The 13,457-nt window shown below is 54.5% G+C and overlaps 1 protein-coding gene across 1 annotated transcript in view; it reads left to right on the forward strand.

The window, feature by feature from the left end:
• Positions 1–4,456: 4,456 nt before the first annotated feature.
• SFRP1 (secreted frizzled related protein 1) overlaps positions 4,457–13,457 on the forward strand; it is a gene marked incomplete at both ends in the record, with an annotated part of 41,996 nt that continues 32,995 nt past the window's right edge. The window contains 2 exons of the mRNA XM_079726763.1: positions 4,457–4,982; positions 10,215–10,292. Of these exons, the coding sequence (XP_079582889.1) occupies positions 4,457–4,982; positions 10,215–10,292 (604 nt within the window). The remainder of the gene's footprint in view (positions 4,983–10,214; positions 10,293–13,457) is intronic.

Genomic DNA, 13,457 nt, shown 5'->3' on the forward strand with positions numbered 1-13,457 from the left:
TTTAATGGTGCAGAGTTTCACCAATACTGTGTTGGACACTTAAGAATGCATTTGGAGGGTAGCTCTTATGTTGTGTTCTTAGCACAGTAAAAAATGAATAAAAAGAAAGATGTAGAGGGGTGCTTGCCTGGGAGGAGGTGGAGCTGGACTATGCCTTTAACTCCAAATGTTTATGATTCTTCCCAGACGTTCCCAACCCCAGACAGCAGGTCAGGCCAATTCTTGAGTCAGAGGGGATTGGGAACCTCCGGGCATTTGCACCTCCACAGAGGCGGAGCGGAAAAGAAGCTTGTCCAAGTGAAAACATTTCTGTGCTTTGTGGTGTCTTGTATGGAACGTCATTTTAAACGTGGCAGACTGTAGAACACAGTTAGGACTGTGTGCCTCCCTGACACTGGATGTTGAGAATCCACATATTTTATTTCCTGAGGTAGCAGGGCAGGCATTAATAGCCCTGATTTACAGATGAGAACTCAGCGCAGAGTCAAGTGTGAGTCATCCAGCCTGTAAGGAGCAGAACTGGGGCCATACTCCATATATCCTGGGTCTGAATGCAGACCCATCACCACCCAGCCACAGGCAGGAGACCCTCTGCCCTGCACTCCCGCTCCAGGATGATGGAGAGGATGCTGAGTGTACCTCTGGAGAGTGTCATCAAAATCACTGATGATATGATAATGAAACAGAATGGGAGAAACCGGCTGGAAAGGTCCACCCCGCAACCCTTGTTTTTTTGGAAGAGGGCAGGAAGGAGCTCTGTGTGTAGGCGCCGGGGAGGCCCCGCAGTGACCCTGCGTGGCCTGACATTCAGCTTTGGGCGACCCGGGAGGCTGAAGAATGCCTCCTTAAGCTGGGGCTATGAAGCAACAGAGAACACGCTTCCACTTTTTCTTTTTTTAAAAAAATAAATTTATATATTTATTTTTGGCTGCGTTGGGTCTTCGTTGCTGCGCACGGGCTTTCTCTAGTTGCAGCGAGCGGGAGCTACTCTTTGTTGTGGTGCACGGGCTTCTCATTGCGGTGGCTTCTCTTGTTGCGGAGCACGGGCTCTGGGAACGCGGGCTCAGTAGTTGTGGCACACGGGCCTAGTTGCTCTGCGGCATGTGGGATCCTCCCGGACCAGGGCTCGAACCCGTGTCCCCTGCATTGGCAGGCGGATTCTTAACCACTGTGCCACCAGGGAAGTCCCACTTCCACTTTTTTGAAACGAAAGCCACAAGTTTAAAGGTGTATTTTGCTCCTGTTCATTCAAGAAGGAAAGATGTGCCTGGCTCACAACTCCCATACTGGAGACCCCTGGTTTCTGAGAGCTCTGTCATGTCAATAACATGTTTCAAGAACCTTTGTTCTAGAACTTTCTCCTCCACACACACACATTCTTGCCATTAGGGCAAGAGAGACTGGGCTTTGAAGTGCAAAGTTTGACAATATGACAAAGCACACACACAAACCCAACAGCTGCATGCACCTCAAAAATATGAAGTCTTCAGGCTGTTCTGCCTGGTGCTGTTCTGGGGGAGGGGGAGGGGGGAGGAGGAGAAAGAAGAGATTGTGTTTATTCTTAAAAAGCAGTAGGTCAACTTAGGGTAAATATTCAGGTATCAAAAACAATAGCTAAAGTGTTTAAAATTTATTAGTTCAACAAACTTGCTAAATTATATTATTCAATTTAATTTAAAATTTATTAACTGATAGCTGTTCCACATACTTTTTAGAATTTATAATATTTGTACTGTTTCAGTAAATTTTCACCAGAGTTGTCTGCTCAGAGCTAATCCTTTATTCAATTTTCCACTTACCCTCTGAATATCTGGATTTAGAAATCATTACACCTCTTGTTATATATGAGATGACCTTATAAAAATGAGTGCTAGCTTCCTCCTCAGTTTCAAGAAAATCAAGACATTTTCTTTAAAAACATTTTAAAAGATTATCTGGGCAGTCATGCTCAGTGCAGTTCCAAACTCCACGGACACTGATTGGTGGTGGGCAGTCATTCTCCAAAATCCTAGGTGTGAGTTAAAATCTGTCAGTGGGACTGAGACTTGAGCCTTTCCTTTCCAGCTGGGCCTTGAGAGGAGCCAGCAATGAACTGAGTTTAGGATTCTGGGGTCTTACACCCACACTCCCTGTATTTCTCAGGACAGTCATGTCCCTGGCTTGCCCCAAGAGGCCTCTTGCTAAGGCCATTTGCGGGTGATCAGTGGGAAACAACAAGACCTAGGCTAGGCCCTCCCATGAACGGATTTGTGAGATTTACTCCTGACTTGAGAACCCCCGCCCTAGGACTGGTGGAGGTGTAGTCACTTGGACTAGTTTCCAGAATTTTCATGGTGGGCAGACCCAAGTCCTCCCACCATTTGGGGAAACAGTGCAAACATGAGTGAGAGCTGGGCAAAGCCTGGATCCAGAGGTGACAGGATGTTATCTGCTAACACAACTCTTTGCAATGAGTGCGTAAACAGACACATTTGTCTTGGGACTGAGGGCCTGCCTGGAGGAGAGAAAAGGACCCCTACCAAACTGCATTTTTCTCTAACTGCCCCTTGAATTGAGTCACAGTTGCCTGGTTTCCTGAGGTCTATTCTGTGTCTGTGAAGAATGTCTTCCCCAGCTTCTGGGGCTGAGCAGTACCAATTGTTTAGGGATTAACCCTTTGCCACCCAAAGCCTTGCTCTCCCACCATCTCTTTGCCTCCACGCTGCCCCTCTTGTTTTAATGCACCTTTCATTAGCTTAGAAATGACAGAGAAGTTGACCATCGGCAGTTGCTTCCTGTGTGCACAGTGGAATCACCATCTCGTGAGGGGCACCAGGGCTTTAAGAAAATAGCCTCGCTTCTTCAGAAACTCTAGTCGTTTGACTTGGAATCCGTCCATCAAGAAATTTGGTCTGCAGAATCCAAAGCAAGCTTCCCCAGAGCTTTACAAACAAGCCGGCCCAGCAAGGCAGCGCCTCCTCCGGTGTCTGCCTTGAGCTCGGAGCTCTGTGGCCATTTGCCACCTGGGGTGGTGACACACTGCTCAGATGTGGTCTGCAGCATTCTTGGCCACCCTCCACCCCACATTTCAGGACACAAGCAGTGTGGAGACCCAGTTAACCTCAGGAACCGCTGTTGCTGTCTTCTGCCCCTGGAGTCAGGCGTGGTCACACTTCAGGTCCCTGAAGCTTGAGCCTCCCTCTCAGGGTCCCGTTTGAAGCATACAAAGAAGCCCCAGGAACTCTGAGGTGGCAGTGGCAGAGGGACTTCATTTCCCGGGGGGCTGGAAGGGAAGGATGGGCTGTTTCTGCTAAGACTTGCCTCCTGCCTCCTGCTTTAACGGAACCCCTGGTTTTTTGACTTGAGGTCCCTGGGCCAGCTCTGAATGTAGCATGTGTGCCTGAGTGATGGACTTGATATTTACACAAGCCACGCTGATAAGTGCACATGTGTTTTTAATGTTTTGGCTTTCTAGACCACAAACATGTCAATGTGCATATGCGTGCACACACAGACTGCTCTTGGGCTGGGCCCTGAGTAGGGCTCTTTTTTTCCCTCTTTTTCTTTTTTTAAACTGTTCTGCCAAAGTTAACACCTTTGTTAGCACCCTTTCCTGCCACACTGCCTCCGGTTGTCCGAGGGCCGTCATCCGGTTATCCCACCTGGAAAGGCGCTGCCTTTTTAAGCCAGCAAACAGCCCGACGACACCTTCGCCTGGCCCTGGCGGGAGCCGAGCCCCACGGGCTGGGGGTTGAAAAGCAGACCTCCCTCGCCCCAGCCTTCCTGAGCCCCGGTCTGTCGGAAACGGCCCATCTTCGTCTGCAGCCACAGAGAACAACACCGAGGAGATGGGCTGCTGCGTAAAGTTAGGGAAAAGTGTTTAAAAAAAAAAAAAAAAGTCTTGATTATCTCATGGACTTGCAAGTACCGTTAAGGTTCCTTACTTTCCTGCCATCCGACTCAAGTTAACAGCAGCATTAAACATCGTCTTTACCCACCACACGCTTCTCTTCGTCCCCAGTCTCTCTTCCTTTTTTTTTTTTTTTCCTTCTTTTTCTCTTTTTTCCCCCTTCTTCCTTCCTTTATTTATTTTTTGGTTTTGTTTTTTAAGGGGTGTTGACCTGCGCTGAGTTCTAGGGAGCCGACCCCTCCCGCCCGCGAGCCGATTGGCCGGCCACGCGGGTGACTGACGGGCGGGCCCGGAGCGCTCGCGGCGGCTGGCGCTGATTGGCCGGCGCGGCTCGGAGGGCTCGGCCGCGGGAGCGCCGGACACTCGGGTCCCGCCGCCTCGGGAGCCGGGCCGCACTCGGGCCGCGCGCTCGCCTCCCCGCGCGAGCTCCCCAGGGTCGCCCCGCCAGCGCCTGGCGCGGGTGCGGACGGCGCCTTTTGTGCCCGGGGGCTCCTGGAAGTTCGCGGCGGGACGCTCGCGGGGAGGCGGCTGAGGACGCCCCGCGTCGCAGGGGCCGGGGCGCCGAGCATGGGCGGCGGGCGCTGGGCCGCGGCGGGCGCGCTGCTGGCGCTGGCCGCCGGGCTCCTGGCCGCGGGCTCGGCCAGCGAGTACGACTACGTGAGCTTCCAGTCGGACGTCGGCGCGTACCAGAGCGGGCGCTTCTACACCAAGCCGCCGCAGTGCGTGGACATCCCGGTGGACCTGCGGCTGTGCCACACCGTGGGCTACAAGAGGATGGTGCTGCCCAACCTGCTGGAGCACGAGACCATGGCTGAGGTGAAGCAGCAGGCCAGCAGCTGGGTGCCCCTGCTCAACAAGAACTGCCACATCGGCACTCAGGTCTTCCTCTGCTCGCTCTTCGCGCCCGTCTGCCTGGACCGGCCCATCTACCCGTGCCGCTGGCTCTGCGAGGCCGTGCGAGACTCGTGCGAGCCCGTCATGCAGTTCTTCGGCTTCTACTGGCCCGAGATGCTCAAGTGCGACAAGTTCCCCGAGGGCGACGTTTGCATCGCCATGACCCCGCCCAACGCCACCGAGGCCTCCAAGCCCCAAGGTGAGGCGGGGGGTTCCCGGGGCTGTCCGCGCTGCGCCCCGGGACTGGGGACGTGCTCTCGGCCGTGCCCGAGCGCCTTGAGAGCTACCGGCCCGTCCGAGGTGGTGCCCGGCGGGGCGAGCCCCCCGCGCACCCGGTCCGGGTCCTGGAGCCGCTGTCCTGGGATCCAGTCAACGCTGAAACAAAGCCTTAGCTCTGGCTCCCAGAAGAGCTCTTCAGACCCCCGCGAGGGAACCGAGTCCCTATCGGAGTTTTGAACCCCCCAGACGGGATGGGCCGGGGGAAAACAAACAAACAAACAACCCAAACCCCAAATCTGGGAAGCTCAGAAAGGCCGAGCATATGCTAAGGTGCAGCTTTGTTTATTTTCTTAGGTTTGAGAAGGATTTTTTTTTTTTTTTAAACGCTTTCCTTAGCTAGTCATTCAGCCAAGTAGCTCCAGCACTGGTGCAGGGCTGGCCGAGCAAAAAAGTTCAGAAATTGCGAGGCTTTCTGTTTCTCTACCCCTTTCAGTTAACAGCTTCGGGAAGGTTTGGGCGGGGGCGGGATGGAAAGGCTCTTCTCTCTCATTCTTGCATACCCCCTGCTTCTCTCATTTACACAAATCCTCAGGTAATTAGAAAGATAAAATTGTCATTAGCTCCTGGCTCAGCTCCCCTTGGGGAGCGAGGCTCCGCAGATTGGAGGCTTTCCTAACAGCCCCAGGGATGAGCCGGAGGTTCTTCTCTGAAACCCCTTCCACTTAAAGGGCAGTTCTTGGGGGATGGGGTGGGGTGGGGGGAGGAAAAACCATCCCGGGGAGGCAACGAAACAGAACAAAACAAGTTAACAAGCAAAGGAACCAAAACAAAACCCCACAGGACAAACAAGCCAAGGAAAACAACCCAGCACTGTCGCCTGACTTTTAGAGGAGTGAATTCAACCCCAAATTCTTCGGAAGCGGAGTTGAGGCTCAAAGAGGTGGAAGGCGTCAGGGATGGGGAGCCATACCCAGGGCGCCGAGCAGAGCGGTCCGCCTCCCAGGGGTTTTGAGGAACGGGTTTAGGGTGGGGGGAAACCTGCTCATTGCTGACTCAGCTCATCTCCAAGGGATGCCAAAGCACAAAGGTGCCCCGAGGGGCGTACTCCCCAGAGTGAGGGCGGGGTAGTCCCGGGAAAGGGCACCCCGAACTTTGAATGCCCTGGCTTATTCCAGGGAAGGAGGAGGTGGTCCAGAGGGGCGGGTGTGGGGTGGCAGGTCTGGCGGGTGGGCAGGGCAGCGGCCCGCCTGCGGGGGCAAGGTCTGGGTCCCGCTGCTCCGCCTTCCTGGGGGTCCGCACAGAGTTCACCTTCGGGGAGGCGCAGCCCTTTGAGAACGGGAGCCGAGCCGTTACCTGGAGCGGACAAAGCGCTTTGTGTTCTGTGCGCGTGGAACCCACGGGATTTTCCTTCTCCCCGTTCTCACTGCCGGCGGGCAGACTAGCCCAGCCCTGCCCCCGGAGGCCGCGGCCAGCTCTGCTGGGGCTGAGTCCACCCCGCAAGTGTCCCTTTTCTGGTACAATCAGCGACGGAACCCTTCTGAGGGGCAAGCCCTTCCGACGGGAAGGTAGGGGTGCTGGCTGGGCTGCCTACTTAGGAAGGGACGAGCATCCTCCAGCTCGATGCCCTAAAGGCAGGGGTGGCGGAGTGGTGGTAGGGAGACCAAATACGTGCTCTCTTCTTGGAGCTTTTGACTCCTAAGCTGCTGGCCCACTTGGCTGATCCCAAAGTCTGCCCCTTGTACCATCTCCTCTCCCCGCTCCATCCCAGGAGTGCTCAGGTAGTCACCCTCCTGAGACCAGCTGCACACAGAGAACAGTTATGAAGGGACCAGTCCCGTGTGGGACTTGGGACCTGGTTCTCCCCGCCGAGTCTCTGGTGACAAGCTCTGCGGGAGGCTCCGCTCCTAACCCAGGACTGCGGCCCCTCAGTGGGAGGGACCCCCTATAGGAGTCAGTCCTCTGGGGCCGAGTGGCCACTGACTGTCAGCTGAGCCCGGAGGTGGGAGGCCTGTGTGTGTGTGTGTGTGTGTGTGTGTGTGTGTGTGTGTGTAGGGCAGGTGGAGACTGACCAAACTCCTGGTCCTTGTAACCTTACGGCTGGTGGCTGCAGAATCAGAACTGGTACTTTTGGAGGAGACCGAGTATACATGCCCTACTTTTATTCTTTATTTCTTTTTATTCTGTAAAATTAAAATGGAATTTTCAAAGCAGCGGCATATCTCTGCATGCTGCAGGCTGGTTTCTGTTCACATACTTGGACAAGCGCCGTTTGGGGGTATTGAGCAGGGCTTTGGGGCCGCATGTTATTTTTTTTTTTTTTTTTTTTTTTTTTTGTGGTATGTGGGCCTCTCACTGTTGTGGCCTTTCCCGTTGCGGAGCACAGGCTCCGGACGCGCAGGCTCAGCGGCCATAGCTCACGGGCCCAGCCGCTCCGCGGCACGTGGGATCCTCCCAGACCGGGGCACGAACCCGCGTCCCCTGCATCGGCAGGCGGACTCTCAACCTCTGCGCCACCAGGGAAGCCCAGGGCCGCATGTTATTAAAGATAAACTTGATAATAAGAATGAGTCAAGAGACACTCCCCCACACCCCCAAAAGGCTGATGCCCAAGCTGCTTCGGCATCTGCTATGGGAGAGGAAAACTGTTTGTTTGTTTGCTTGTTTTCAGGAAAGTTATTTCTAAATTTTGCACTTGCATTAGACCTGTACATTCCCAGGCCGATAAATTGTCGTTCCTTCTCTTAGCCAGGTTTTACTGATTCAAGCTCTGCGAACAAGCACATACTTTTAGTTTTATTTTGTTGTTGATTAGGCATGTTGTGCGGTAAAACAGCCTGGCTGTTTTAGTCACAGATCGAAGAGGCCACGATGCACTCATCCTTCCCGGGAGCTTTCCTTAGGGTCCCTTCCTCGTATTGAAAAGCTGGCCAGGGAAGACCTGCTCTGTGTGTGTGTGTGTGTGTGTGTGCGCGCGCGCTGTGTGGGGGTGTGCGCTGTGTGGGGGTGTGTGCTGTGTGCATGCGTGTGCGTTGATTTTTTAAAATCCACTTACTCTTGATTCCAGTGTTGGACTTTCCCTCCTCTCCCTCAAATATTGATGAAACACAAAACCTTTTGGCTTTTGGTTCTTTTGCTTTAAACATTATTTCAAATACACCTTAAAACAGCCATTTCGTTCTGCCTCTCCGATGGATGACTGGGTGGACTTCTCCTGCTCGGGCCGCCTGCAGGGCCCCCCAGCACAATCCAGAGAGGCCACAGATTAATAGCGCCCTACACAATCTAGAGCTGCTCCACAGTCGGCTGTGAGAAAAGTCGAGGTGGGTGGAGGCAAGCCTTGCGAACACGCAGAACTCAGTCCTGCCCGCCTGGGAGATGCTGAGGGCCAAACGTAGCTGAGCCTGGGGCCACCAGTCGGATAGGGGAACTCAGAGCGTCCAGACAAGGTGATGTGAGTGAGCGAGAGGGAACCCGGTGTTTGTATTCGGAAAGTCCTGCCCTGCTAGTTGTTTGGTCAAGGTCACATGCATAGAACTTTGCAACGTGATAACTTCCACTGAAAAAAAAATAACCCAAGCAAGGAAAGCCTCAAAACACAGTCCACACTCCCGAAGTAGGTACCACGGTCCTTCCCATATTGCAGGATTTGCTTTCCGTTTTTCTCCCCATGGAAGCAAGAACCATGATGCAAAATTCTGGGTGAATTTTTCCCTTTGGTCAGAAACACGACCTCTGGAATCCAATCTTAAGTTCTGGCTGAAAAGCACATTTCCAGCATCCGGGCCAAAAGATAGCCCCATGGTCTCCTGCTCGGGGCGTGGCTGTGGTTCTTGCTGCAGGACTCTGGATGGAGTGCGGCCCTGGGCACAGAGTAAAGGTGGGACAGGGATCTGTCAGTAAAGACTAAGGTGTACGGCCTCTGCTGCACCTCGCTTGGATGTGTGGGGGGGTCACGCATCACCTCCCTGGCGCTGGGGACCAGCTGCGTCCTGGGGGACGGCACTGGCCCCGGAGGACTGTGCAGCTCCCTCCTCGTCCACCGTGGGAGGCTCTGCCTGTTTCTCTGAGGCATAGAAGTGCTCGAAGGTGAAGGAGATGCCGTCAGAGGAGCCACGAAGAGGGAGGGGGAGGAGGAGGATGAAGAGCCTGAGTCGGAGCGAAGGTCACTCAGTGCCCCGTCCTCCCTGGGGGTGACTGCGCCCCCAGCGTGGCCGGACATGGCCTCCACCAGTGCTGTGCCAAGGTGGAGGGCCCTTAGAACGTGCTCCTGCTTTCCTGCCTCATGGATAAAACTCCAAGTTGTCTGATAGATGATGGAGGTGACGGCGGGACGGCGGCGGTGGTGACAAGCCGCCTTCCCTTCTGGCGATTCCACTGGGCCACTCTCTCCCTGCCTTCCACGGAGACCCCTTACCTCCCAGGGGTCTCTCCAGCGTCAGCAGCATTTGGCTGGCAGGACCCGCTGGCCCTGGCCTCCGAGGCCTCCCCGTCCCCCGGGGCCTCAGCTGCCCCCAGTGGCCCCCATGCCTGCAGCACACACACCTCCTCTTCAAAGCCCTTCACAGTGTGAAAACGCCTCCAGAGGGTCTCTCCCACGTCCCGCCAAGTCCTTCCCTTGGGCAGCAGGGCTGGTGCCGTTCCCAGCCCCCACCAGCTTCTCCTGCTTCCCGCCCCCGGCAGGAGCTCAATGCAATAGCTCTCCTGGGGAGGGGTGTTCAGGGCCTGTGGTTGGAGTCTGTGAGTCTGGCTGATTTTCTTTCTTGGCTCCTAGAGAGCTGGTCGGATGGATCGGCCGTCTTGTGGGGAGTTTGGGAACAGGAAGGGGGCAGGAATCAGAGGGGATATTTCAAGGAGAGGGGAGAACAGGGGACAAACAACTGGGGTAGAAGTGTTTGGTTACAAGTCAGCTTTTCCTAGGGACCCACCACATCCATCAAGCCACGACTCATAGGACCCGCCCCATCCAGCCTCACATCATGTTGGTTTTAATAGTTGTACCGTATTCAACAGCTCGAGTCCCCAAATTTTCAAGAAACTGTGCGTCTGTTTTGGTCTCCAGGACTCGTCTTTTCTCAAGTTGCCCTATCAGAAATTCCAGAAGACCTTTAACTCCTTTCAGCCCGGTTCCTGGGCTGATCTGGGCCCCAGGGGCAGATCCTCCCTGCGTTCCACCGCAGTCACTCAGCTCCTGCTCTCCCCTTGTCCTTCCTAGGCACGACGGTGTGTCCTCCCTGTGACAACGAGCTGAAATCCGAAGCCATAATCGAGCATCTCTGTGCCAGCGAGTTTGGTAAGAAAGCGTCCCTGGCCGCCTCCGGGAGGTCGGGCATCCCTGGCTGCTCCCGTTCCGCATCCCTGGTGCAGAGCCTGTTGGAGCATCTTTTTGGAGATGTGTGTTCTCTCCCTCCATTCTCCCCGGACGGCTGCTGTTCTCAGGCAGATGGAAGACCAGATAGGGTGGGGGAACCGGCCGGTTTTTATGAAAGTCCAACTTGGCTTCTGTTCTTCCGTGTGTGGGATCGCTGGGCAGGTTTGGGGGGACCTTCTCGAGGAGTGGAGGGAGGCAGGCTTGGGGAGAGCTGTAGAGGAGCTGGGGGAAACCGGGCGGCTTGGGCTGGCCTCTCGGCACAGCTCTTCTTCCATCCACCCCTAGGTGTCAGCACCACTCTGGCCAGGATCTGGGAGGGGAGCATCCATGTGCTCAGGGCACTCCCGGGGCGGGCGGGTAGTGGGTGCGGCGGCTCTCGGGTCCTTCCAGGCCAGGAAACTGACAATCCCACAGCGAGGGGTTTTCCTTCCCTTCTTCGCACATCACTCTGGGCTAAAAGGGACTTCTGGATCTGCACTTGCAGCCCTAGGAGAAGGGCTGGATGTGGCCCCGGGGGCTGATCTCAGGGAGCCTCTCAGGGACGGTCCCCGGTAGTCTGCCCCGCAGAAGTCCGAGCTTCACACACCTTGGGAGGCTGTCCTCTGGAAAGGTAGACGTGAACTGCATCCTTTTGAAGGGCCGACTCCCTCCAGCCTGCCTCGATTTTATATGGATGTTGAGAAGTGACTGCCGCCAGGCCTGCTTTGCCAAGGACAGGTTCTCATGATTCTGGCCGTTGTGTCCCTGAGGCTGGATTTCTTACAGAATTCCTCCCAGGGAAAGCATGATGGGAACGTGAGTGTTTACATCCATCCAGGGCTACCTACTCTGGGTTTTCACTAACCAAGCATAATAAAGTACATGACAGGGCCTCGTGCTGGCAAAGTGCCGTGTTGGAGAGCTGCACACGTGTATATGCGCACATGTAAGCTGAAGGAAATGGTACATGTGACAGGTGTAGTCTCAGGGTATTTGTCGTTGTGACTGAAGGCGGGAATTGGCGAATTCTGACCCTTTGCCACGGAGAGCTTCTTGAGGATGCACACGTTTTTCGTGTCCTATTTCCGCATTAAGTATCTCTCTCTGCCTTCTTGGTTCTTGGTGAATGACTTCCAGGACGATTTCGCCTCCCAAGCGTTCCACTGCTTGTGTCTGAGTCACATCCTTTGTTCTGGTTGCCATTTTAAATGAACTCAAATAAATTGTAGAGGGACCTGCAGCAATGTCCCCAAACTCTGATGACCCTTCCATCTGACGGCGGTGACACTTGCTTGTTGAGGCTCACACCCCTTGCTCCATCAAGGGGAGCCCAACGCCCGGCGAGGCTGGCGGGTCTCTGCGGCAGAGTCTGCGCGGCCCCAGCCTGTCCGAGTCACAAGCTTTCCTTCCGCGAACGGCGCGAGGTTCCTTCCCAAAGAGGCATTTGGGCATCGAGAAAAAGGCCAGAAATAAAATCTCTCAGAAGTCCTGATGAGAAAGAAGCCTTTTGCTGCGTGATTGGGGCGTGTGTGGGGGGGTGGTGGCAGGAAGAATCTGCTCGGATGTGGCTGTTATCCCGAAGCATCCTTCCTTGCGGGGGGCCGGGGGCAGTGTGGATAATACTCAGGGGCCGCCTTTAGATTTCACTGACCCTCTTCCGATAGTGTAAATCACCACACTCACTTTTAGAAGTCGACTCCCTGACGTTTCAGCAACTCCAGGGAACCGTATTAGAGCCCACTCTGAAAGGTAATATATTTATTAGCTGATGTTTTACGTTCAGATGACTTCTCCCGGGACTGCGTGTGCGGAGGACGCGACTCAGATTCAGTGTGTCCAGTCATTGACTGAGCCATGCGTCCAGTCGGTCACTCAACATTTCTTGAGTGCAGAGCTCTGTGCTAGATACCGTGTCCTCAGATACGGACCTAGAATAGACGAAAATTTCATTAAAGAAATTTCTTCACCCCGACCAAACACAAATCCGTGATTTCCTAGAGAATCGTGGCGTCATAGAACTCACTGCCTGAAGGGGGCGCTGTGGAAACTCCAGGCGAAGGCTGTTCGGCAGCCGTGACAAGAGAATCTGCATCTTCCCGTTCAGATTCTCAGTAACCCACCAACCTGCATTTGTTGGGGGCTTTAGTGGCAACTCGTTAAACTAGAGCCGTTCGCTAGACATGGGCTGAAGAAGCAAACCTTGGGAAAGAATTTGAGTGTGAAGGTTGACCTTTGGGTGAAGGGGAAAGGTCTGGAGGGGGCTGGGGTAAGCCCCCTGGGGAGGGACATCCTCTCCCCGAGGCAGTGGCTCCCTGCTCCTTGCGTGCAGGCGCCAGGGGTGTATCTTATTTAAATAACCAGTCAGGGCCTGGGCAATCTGATTAGCTGTTTGGGACTGTGTTCCTTTCGCCCGGACATTACCTCCTTCTTGAGTTCCTAGAACTTTTGAATTCTCCTGGATCCTCCAGGTCATCCTATCAAGTCCACTTATTTCACAAATAAGGCGTCTGACTTGCCCCACTGGAGCTCTTTTACTCGCTGTCACGCTGCCTTCCCCCCTTAAGAGAAGATGAACAGCCGCTGGGCTCCATCCTGGAGGCATTTATCTCCTCCGTGCTTGGGTGTCCTGGACGCCAAGCTTCTTTATCTGGATGCAGGAGAGACTTTTATGGGTTTTCTGTGTGTCATGGTCTCATAAGGCAGTAAATAGGATTTTTTTTCCCTCTCTCTCTCTCTGCAGGGGCTGAGCTCAGCTCTGCCCTTCTCGGCACCCTGGAGAATGCAGCCTTGTTGAGAAACTTGTTTCCTAGCTCAGCTCATTTCAAGTAAGGGAGGTAGTCAGCCACGCTGATGGGATTCAGTTAAGAGACAAAGAAATGCAGCAGGGCAAGCTGACACACAACAGAGAAGAAAAAGAATGCTTTACTCCCTACTCTAGGGATCAAACTTTGCTTTAAGCGGCCCTGACATCCCCTGTGGGAAGACATCAGGTTGTTGGAAGGCTCCCTGGGAGCTCCAGGAACAAGGGGTGCTTTCCTTCTGGGTCAGCACGCCCTCACCCTCTCCTGCCAGTGCGTCCCCAGACCCCTGCCGCCCCCGTGGAGCTGG

This window comes from Hyperoodon ampullatus (genome assembly GCF_949752795.1).
Source record: "Hyperoodon ampullatus genome assembly, chromosome: 20".
NCBI lineage: Eukaryota > Metazoa > Chordata > Mammalia > Artiodactyla > Ziphiidae > Hyperoodon > Hyperoodon ampullatus.